Raw genomic sequence first — 10000 nt, 5'->3', positions numbered from 1 at the left:
AGTAAAGTATGAAGTATACAGCTTGTATAACAGAGTAAAGTATGAAGTATACAGCTTGTATAACAGAGTAAAGTATGAAGAGTACAGCTTGTATAACAGAGTAAAGTATGAAGTGTACAGCTTGTATAACAGAGTAAAGTATGAAGAGTACAGCTTGTATAACAGAGTAAAGTATGAAGTGTACAGCTTGTATAACAGAGTAAATGTGCTGGCCTCTCAAAATAACTCAACACACAGCCATTAATGTCTAAACCCTGGCAACTAAAGTCAGTCCACCCCCATCACCATACCCCCCCATCATCACATACCCTTCACCATACCCCCCATCATCACATACCCTTCACCATACCCCCCATCATCACATACCCTTCACCATACCCCCCCATCATCACATACCCTTCACCATACCCCCCCATCATCACATACCCTTCACCATACCCCCACATCATCACATACCCTTCACCATACCCCCCATCATCACATACCCTTCACCATACCCCCCCCATCATCACATACCCTTCACCATACCCCCCCATCATCACATACCCTTCACCATACCCCCATCATCACATACCCCTTCACCATACCCCCCCATCATCACATACCCTTCACCATACCCCCCCATCATCACATACCCTTCACCATACCCCCCATCATCACATACCCTTCACCATACCCCCCATCATCACATACCCTTCACCATACCCCCCACATCATCACATACCCTTCACCATACCCCCCCCATCATCACATACCCTTCACCATACCCCCCATCATCACATACCCTTCACCATACCCCCCCATCATCACATACCCTTCACCATACCCCCCCATCATCACATACCCTTCACCATACCCCCCATCATCACATACCCTTCACCATACCCCCACATCATCACATACCCTTCACCATACCCCCCCATCATCACATACCCTTCACCATACCCCCCATCATCACATACCCTTCACCATACCCCCCCATCATCACATACCCTTCACCATACCCCCATCATCACATACCCTTCACCATACCCCCCATCATCACATACCCTTCACCATACCCCCCCATCATCACATACCCTTCACCATACCCCCCCATCATCACATACCCTTCACCATACCCCCACATCATCACATACCCTTCACCATACCCCCCATCATCACATACCCTTCACCATACCCCCCACATCATCACATACCCTTCACCATACCCCCCCACATCATCACATACCCTTCACCATACCCCCCCATCATCACATACCCCTTCACCATACCCCCCATCATCACATACCCTTCACCATACCCCCCACATCATCACATACCCTTCACCATACCCCCCCCATCATCACATACCCTTCACCATACCCCCCCATCATCACATACCCTTCACCATACCCCCCCCATCATCACATACCCTTCACCATACCCCCCCATCATCATATACCCTTCACCATACCCCCATCATCACATACCCTTCACCATACCCCCCATCATCACATACCCTTCACCATACCCCCCCATCATCACACTACCCTTCACCATACCCCCCCATCATCACATACCTTCACCATACATCATCACATACCCTTCACCATACCCCCATCATCACATACCCTTCACCATACCCCCCCATCATCACATACCCTTCACCATACCCCCCATCATCACATACCCTTCACCATACCCCCCCCATCATCACATACCCTTCACCATACCTCCCCATCATCACATACCCTTCACCATACCCCCCATCATCACATACCCTTCACCATACCCCCATCATCACATACCCTTCACCATACCCCCCCATCATCACATACCCTTCACCATACCCCCCCATCATCACATACCCTTCACCATACCCCCCCATCATCACATACCCTTCACCATACCCCCCCCATCATCACATACCCTTCACCATACCCCCATCATCACATACCCTTCACCCATACCCCCCCATCATCACATACCCTTCACCATACCCCCCATCATCACATACCCTTCACCATACCCCCCATCATCACATACCCTTCACCATACCCCCCATCATCACATACCCTTCATCATATCACATCATCACATCCCCTTCACCATACCCCCCCATCATCACATACCCTTCACCATACCCCCCACATCATCACATCCCCTTCACCATACCCCCACATCATCACATACCCTTCACCATACCCCCCCATCATCACATACCCTTCACCATACCCCCCATCATCACATACCCTTCACCATACTGTGCAGCTGGATGTTAATGTGTGTGTTGTTTCTCTGTGCAGGTCGGGGATCATAAGTTCAGCGCCCACCGGATCGTGCTGGCGGCCTCCATCCCGTACTTCCACGCCATGTTCACCAACGACATGGTGGAGTGTAAACAGGACGAGATCCTGATGCAGGGCATGGACCCCAGGTAACATATTAATATAAATACATATATCTTTACATATAACCAGATCCTGATGCAGGGCATGGACCCCAGGTAACATATTAATATAAATACATATATCTTTACATATAACCAGATCCTGATGCAAGGCATGGACCCCAGGTAACATATTAATATAAATACATATATCTTTACATATAACCAGATCCTGATGCAGGGCATGGACCCCAGGTAACATATTAATATAAATACATATATCTTTACATATAACCAGATCCTGATGCAGGGCATGGACCCCAGGTAACATATTAATATAAATACATATATCTTTACATATAACCAGATCCTGATGCAGGGCATGGACCCCAGGTAACATATTAATATAAATACATATATCTTTACATATAACCAGATCCTGATGCAGGGCATGGACCCCAGGTAACTATATTAATATAAATACATATATCTTTACATATAACCAGATCCTGATGCAGGGCATGGACCCCAGGTAACATTATATTAATATAAATACATATATCTTTACATATAACCAGATCCTGATGCAGGGCATGGACCCCAGGTAACATATTAATATAAATACATATATCTTTACATATAACCAGATCCTGATGCAGGGCATGGACCCCAGGTAACATTATATTAATATAAATACAAATATCTTTACATATAACCAGATCCTGATGCAGGGCATGGACCCCAGGTAACATATTAATATAAATACATATATCTTTACATATAACCAGATCCTGATGCAGGGCATGGACCCCAGGTAACATATTAATATAAATACATATATCTTTACATATAACCAGATCCTGATGCAGGGCATGGACCCCAGGTAACATATATTAATATAAATACATATATCTTTACATATAACCAGATCCTGATGCAGGGCATGGACCCCAGGTAACTATATTAATATAAATACATATATCTTTACATATAACCAGATCCTGATGCAGGGCATGGACCCCAGGTAACTATATTAATATAAATACATATATCTTTACATATAACCAGATCCTGATGCAGGGCATGGACCCCAGGTAACATATTAATATAAATACATATATCTTTACATATAACCAGATCCTGATGCAGGGCATGGACCCCAGGTAACATATTAATATAAATACATATATCTTTACATATAACCAGATCCTGATGCAGGGCATGGACCCCAGGTAACATATTAATATAAATACATATATCTTTACATATAACCAGATCCTGATGCAGGGCATGGACCCCAGGTAACATATTAATATAAATACATATATCTTTACATATAACCAGATCCTGATGCAGGGCATGGACCCCAGGTAACATATTAATATAAATACATATATCTTTACATATAACCAGATCCTGATGCAGGGCATGGACCCCAGGTAACATTATATTAATATAAATACATATATCTTTACATATAACCAGATCCTGATGCAGGGCATGGACCCCAGGTAACATATTAATATAAATACATATATCTTTGCATGGACCCCAGGTAACCATTGTTGCTTTTTGCAATGTTTTTGCCTCTTTTTTCTTGCTGTTCCTGTGTTTTTGACAGCAGTCTGACACCAGTGTAACCAGTCCTTAACCAGTCTGTAACCAGTCTGTAACCAGTCTGTAACCAGCCTGTAACCACTTCCTGTCTCCCTGCAGCGCTCTGGAGGCTCTCATCAACTTTGCGTACAGCGGCCATGTTGCGATCGACCAGCAGAACGTGCAGTCTCTTCTGATTGGCTCGAGCTTTCTGCAGCTGCAGAACGTCAAAGATGCCTGCTGCTCCTTCCTGCAGGAGAGGTCAGTGAATGCATCACACACGCTCAGTACGCTCTGCACACGCTCAGTACGCTCTGCACACTCCCGTGTCTGCATCTCTCTAACCTGTCCCTCTGTCTGACCTGTCTCTCTCTAACCTGTCTCTCTGCCTCAGGTTACATCCAAAGAACTGTCTGGGCGTGCGTCAGTTTGCAGAGACGATGATGTGTACAACTCTGTATGACTCAGCCAGCAGCTTCCTGCATCAGCACTTCCTGGATGTCTGTATGTCTGAAGAGTTTCTGTCTCTGAGGACGGACGAGCTGCTGGAGCTGGTCGGCTGTGACGAACTCAACATTAAAGCAGAGGAACAGGTCAGACACCTCCAACCCTCAGAGAGACAAACACACCTGAGAAAAGCTGTCTGTGTAGTAGTTAGGGTGGTGATTTTGCAGTCCTTCTGTGGCCTTGACCAGCTTGCAGCCACGGTTGTAGCTCTATTTCCTCATGGGGGGGCCAAATTCTCTGGGCAGCTGTGGGCGGTGGGCAAAGCAGAGAAAGGGGAGGTAACCTTTCCCCTTATGACGTCATAAAGGGAAGACTCCTGATTGGCCCATCTGATCTTTCATTTTTCTCAAAGGCAGAGCAGGATACCCAGGGCTCGGTTTACACCTATCACCATTTCTAGCCACTGGGGGGCCATAGGCAGGCTGGGGAACTCATATTAATGTTAAAAAACCTCATAAAGTGACATTTTCATGCCATGGGACCTTTAACTCTGTTATCATGGGAGCATGTTAATCAGTAACAGTAGTTACTTCCATCATCAACAAAAGAGATTAACTGGAATTTATCCCAGTTTATAGAATTAATGTCTTGAATAAAACATCTTGCATTGTCTCAGTTGAATATATTTAGGAGGAGAATGTGGACGACACAGAATATAACTGCGTGATGAGTAGAACAGTCTGTATGCTACCTGTGCAGTAGAGCTGTCAATCTTCCTCTATAATACCATTCAAATTCCATTTGATTTCTTTTTTTATATTTGAGTTATTTGAGCTCAATTGCAGCCTGTAAAATATGATATACTACACTACTCAGGCGTATGTATTGTCAATGCCATTATATACTATAAGCATGTGGTTGTTGTTACACGTTCTGTCCACCAGAGGGACTTCTAACATCAGCCTGGCCTTGAAGGAGACCTGCACGCAACTTTTCACATAGTTTATCCACCACGAGCACACAGCGACAGACCCAAATCAACAGACAACTCTGGAATGAAACGTTATCTAACACGTGTAGTGAAACGGCTCTGTTGTAAAGGCTAACGGTGCTCGGTTAGCACAATGACATCATGTTAGAAAGCACAGACGAAACGATGTGTCATAAACTAGCTAGCTAGGTAAGTAACAAACGATGCTAACAGCATTAATAACTAAGCCAAACGGTGCCGTCACTACTATTTTAGTGATTTATAAGCAACCTGTTTCTTGCAGATTGTCACATTACTGAGAATACAGCTGTTAGAAGGTAATATATGACGTGGAAGCTAACTCTGACAGCTGTAGGGCAGCTAACATTAACATTAGCTGTCTTCATGAAGCTCCCAGCTAATGTTGTACTAACGTACGGTACGTAACGTTAGCTTAGACCTCACAATGCCTTGTGTTTCTCACTCCCACTAAGTTATTGTTCATAAGGCATGACATGAGTGACACATGCGGGTCAGCCAAGGCGAGTAGTGCTGGTGTGTTATATGTGTGTTACCTGTGCAGGTGTTTGAGGTAGTGCTGGTGTGTTATATGTGTTACCTGTGCAGGTGTTTGAGGTAGTGCTGGTGTGTTATATGTGTTACCTGTGCAGGTGTTTGAAGTAGTGCTGGTGTGTTATATGTGTTACCTGTGCAGGTGTTTGAGGTAGTGCTGGTGTGTTATATGTGTGTTACCTGTGCAGGTGTTTGAGGTAGTGCTGGTGTGTTATATGTGTTACCTGTGCAGGTGTTTGAGGTAGTGCTGGTGTGTTATATGTGTGTTACCTGTGCAGGTGTTTGAGGTAGTGCTGGTGTGTTATATGTGTGTTACCTGTGCAGGTGTTTGAGGTAGTTCTGGTGTGTTATATGTGTGTTACCTGTGCAGGTGTTTGAGGTAGTGCTGGTGTGTTATATGTGTGTTACCTGTGCAGGTGTTTGAGGTAGTGCTGGTGTGTTATATGTGTGTTACCTGTGCAGGTGTTTGAGGTAGTTCTGGTGTTATAGTGTGTTACCTGTGCAGGTGTTTGAGGTAGTTCTGTGTGCTATGTGTGTTACCTGTGCAGGTGTTTGAGGTAGTTCTGGTGTGTTATATGTGTTTTACCTGTGCAGGTGTTTGAGGTAGTTCTGGTGTGTTATATGTGTGTTACCTGTGCAGGTGTTTGAGGTAGTGCTGGTGTGTTATATGTGTGTTACCTGTGCAGGTGTTTGAGGTAGTGCTGGTGTGTTATATGTGTTACCTGTGCAGGTGTTTGAGGCCGTGCTGGCCTGGGTTCATCATGACCGAGACGTGAGGGAGTCGCTGCTGCCGGAGCTGCTGTCAAAGATCAGACTTCCTCTGTGTCGCCCTCAGTTCCTGTCGGACCGAGTCCAGACCGACGAACTCGTACGCTGCTGCCATAAATGCAGGTAAGACGCCCACGTTTCTCACAAAGTACAAATAATAATCTCACTCAGGTCAGCCACAAAGGAGAAGACCAGCTGCTGTGTCTCAAATCGTGCACGTCTGTCCTTACTCTTGGTATTTTGAGTACAGAGTGCGAGACACACTACCTGACTCTGCCCTGTTTCCTGTTTCCTGTTTCCTGTCAGAGATCTGGTGGACGAAGCCAAAGATTTCCACCTGATGCCGGAGCGTCGTCCTCACCTGCCGGCCTTCAAAACCAGACAGAGATGCTGCACAACCATCACGGGACTCATCTACGCTGTGGGGGGACTCAACAGCTCAGGTACACCTGTCTGTCTTTCTGTCTGTCTGTCTGTCTGTTCCTCTGTCTGTCCGTCTGTCTGTCCCTCTGTCTGTCTGTCTGCCTGATTGTCTGTCTGTCTGTCTGTCTGCCTGTCTGTCTCTCTCTCTGTGTCTGCCTGTCTGTCTGTCTGTCTGTCTGTCTGTCTGTCTCTGTCTGTCTGCCTGTCTGTGACTGTCTGTCTGTCTGTATCTCTGTCTGTCTGTCTCTGTGACTGTCTGTCTGCCTGCCTGTCTGTCTGCCTGTCTGTCTGTGTCTCTGTCTGTCTCTGTCTGCCTGTCTGTCTGTGTGTCTGTCTGTCTGCCTGATTGTCTGTCTATCTGTCTGTCTGTCTGCCTGTCTGTCTGTGTCTCTGTCTGTCTGTCTGTGTGCCTGTCTGTCTGTCTGTGTGTCTGCGTGCTGTAATGTCCTTGCAGACGTTTGATTGGTCCTCAGCTGACGTCTATGTTTCTGTCTCCAGGTGACTCTTTAAACGTGGTAGAAGTGTTTGATCCGATCGGGAACTTCTGGGAGCGCTGTCAGCCAATGAGGACGGCTCGCAGCAGAGTGGGCGTGGCTGTGGTCAACGGGCTGCTGTACGCCATCGGAGGATACGACGGCCAATCACGACTCAGCACGGTGGAGGTTTACAACCCGGAGACGGACAGCTGGGCGCGCGTATCCAGCATGAACAGCCAGCGCAGGTCAGTACACCTGTCTGTCTGCCTGTATGTCTCTCTGTCTGTCTGTCTGTCTGTCTCACTGCCTGTCTGTCTGTCTGCCTGCCTGCCTGCCTGTCTGTCTGCCTGTCTCTCTGCCTGCTGTCTGTCTGCATGTCTCTCTGTCTGCCTGCCTCTCTGTCTGCCTCTCTGTCTGTCTGCCTGTATGTCTCTCTGCCTGTCTGTCTCACTGCCTGTCTGTCTGTCTGCCTGCCTGCCTGCCTGTCTGTCTGCCTGTCTCTCTGCCTGCTGTCTGTCTGCATGTCTCTCTGTCTGCCTGCCTCTCTGTCTGCCTGTCTGTCTGCCTGTCTGTCTCTCTGCCTGTCTGTCTGCCTGTCTGTTGTAATAACGTGTTGTCATCCTCAGTGCCATGGGAACGGTTGTGATTGACGGACACATCTACGTTTGCGGTGGCTACGACGGGAAATCCTCTCTGAACTCTGTGGAGAGTTACTCCCCAGAGACGGACCGGTGAGTCCCCGACAGCACTGACAGCACACACAGTAGGAGTTATAAAAGGACAGTAACGGACCGGTGAGTCCCCGACAGCACTGACAGCACACACAGTAGGAGTTATAAAAGGACAGTAACGGACCGGTGAGTCCCCGACAGCACTGACAGCACACAGGAGCTTCAATCAGACTTATAAAAGTCCATGTAAATAATCAGTACTTTTATCACCGTAAAACAAAAGCCGTCTTGGTTCATCTTTCCACTGTTCCAACAATCACCACTCTGGTTTGGTTGAAATAAACCCTTAATTCACCCATTTACATGTGGAGATATGCTGGCTCTATACACGCTAAAAGTCCTGATTATGTACATGGAGTCTGGTGGAGATATGCTGGCTCTATACACGCTAAAAGTCCTGATTATTTACATGGAGTCTGGTAGAGATATGCTGGTTCTATACACACTAAAAGTCCTGATTATTTACATGGAGTCTGGTGGAAATATGCTGGCTCTATACACGCTAAAAGTCCTGATTATTTACATGGAGTCTGGTGGAAATATGCTGGCTCTATACACGCTAAAAGTCCTGATTATTTACATGGAGTCTGGTAGAGATATGCTGGCTCTATACACGCTAAAAGTCCTGATTATTTACATGGAGTCTGGTGGAGATATGCTGGTTCTATACACACTAAAAGTCCTGATTATTTACATGGAGTTTGGTGGAGATATGCTGGCTCTATACACACTAAAAGTCCTGATTATTTACATGGAGTTTGGTGGAGATATGCTGGCTCTATACACGCTAAAAGTCCTGATTATTTACATGGAGTCTGGTGGAAATATGCTGGCTCTATACACGCTAAAAGTCCTGATTATTTACATGGAGTCTGGTGGTTGTTTTTTTTAGTGTAAACTAATGATCATTACGAGTATTTCTCCTGCAGTGGTGTATAGTAATGATGGTGTGGATGATGTGCAGGTGGACGGTGGTGACGGAGATGAGTGCCAGTCGCAGCGCTGCTGGTGTGACTGTGTTTGATGGACGCATCTTTGTCTCTGGCGGCCATGACGGTTTACAGATCTTCAACACGGTCAGTTTGATTCTAGTCGAGTTCAGATAACGGATCAATACAGCCTGTCTTTCTATTTCTTTAAAGGAACTTAACTGTGTGTGTGTGTGTGTGTGTGTGTATAACTATGTACAACTGTGTGTGTGTGTGTGTGTGTGTGTGTGTGTGTGTGTGTGTGTACAACTGTGTGTGTGTGTACAACTGTGTGCTGTGTACAACTGTGTGTGTGTATGTACGTGTGTGTGTGTGTGTACAACTGTGTGTGTGTGTACAACTGTGTGTGTGTGTACAACTGTGTGTGTGTGTGTGTGTGTGTACAACGTGTGTGTACAACTGTGTGTGTGTGTGTGTGTGTGTGTGTGTGTGTGTGTGTGTGTGTGTGTGTGTGTGTGTGTGTGTGTGTGTGTGTGTGTGTGTGTGTGTGTGTGTGTGTGTGTGTATAACTGTGTGAATATGTTATAACTTATATCTGCATATAATGTGTGTTATAACTGTGTATACTATAATAATGTGTGTTATAACTGTGTTATAACTGTGTATACTATAATAATGTGTGTTATAACTGTGTATAATGTATACTATAATAATGT

At 45.8% G+C, this 10000-nt stretch overlaps 1 protein-coding gene across 2 annotated transcripts in view; it reads left to right on the top strand.

The window, feature by feature from the left end:
• klhl18 (kelch-like family member 18) overlaps positions 1–10000 on the top strand; it is a 13198-nt gene that overhangs the window by 2110 nt on the left and 1088 nt on the right. Inside the window, exons 2-9 of one of the 2 annotated variants that reach the window (XM_078245146.1) lie at positions 2289–2419; positions 4088–4228; positions 4362–4560; positions 6688–6848; positions 7032–7168; positions 7647–7869; positions 8251–8355; positions 9320–9431. In XM_078245146.1, coding sequence (XP_078101272.1) covers positions 2289–2419; positions 4088–4228; positions 4362–4560; positions 6688–6848; positions 7032–7168; positions 7647–7869; positions 8251–8355; positions 9320–9431 — 1209 coding nt within the window. Of the gene's footprint in view, positions 1–2288; positions 2420–3860; positions 3883–4087; positions 4229–4361; positions 4561–6687; positions 6849–7031; positions 7169–7646; positions 7870–8250; positions 8356–9319; positions 9432–10000 lie in introns of those variants that run through there. The other variant, XM_078245147.1, reaches the window with a different exon arrangement.

The sequence above is a fragment of the Sander vitreus genome, unplaced genomic scaffold (genome assembly GCF_031162955.1).
Source record: "Sander vitreus isolate 19-12246 unplaced genomic scaffold, sanVit1 ctg392_0, whole genome shotgun sequence".
In the NCBI taxonomy this organism is placed as follows: domain Eukaryota; kingdom Metazoa; phylum Chordata; class Actinopteri; order Perciformes; family Percidae; genus Sander; species Sander vitreus.
This window is presented reverse-complemented; position numbering and strand designations above follow the sequence as displayed.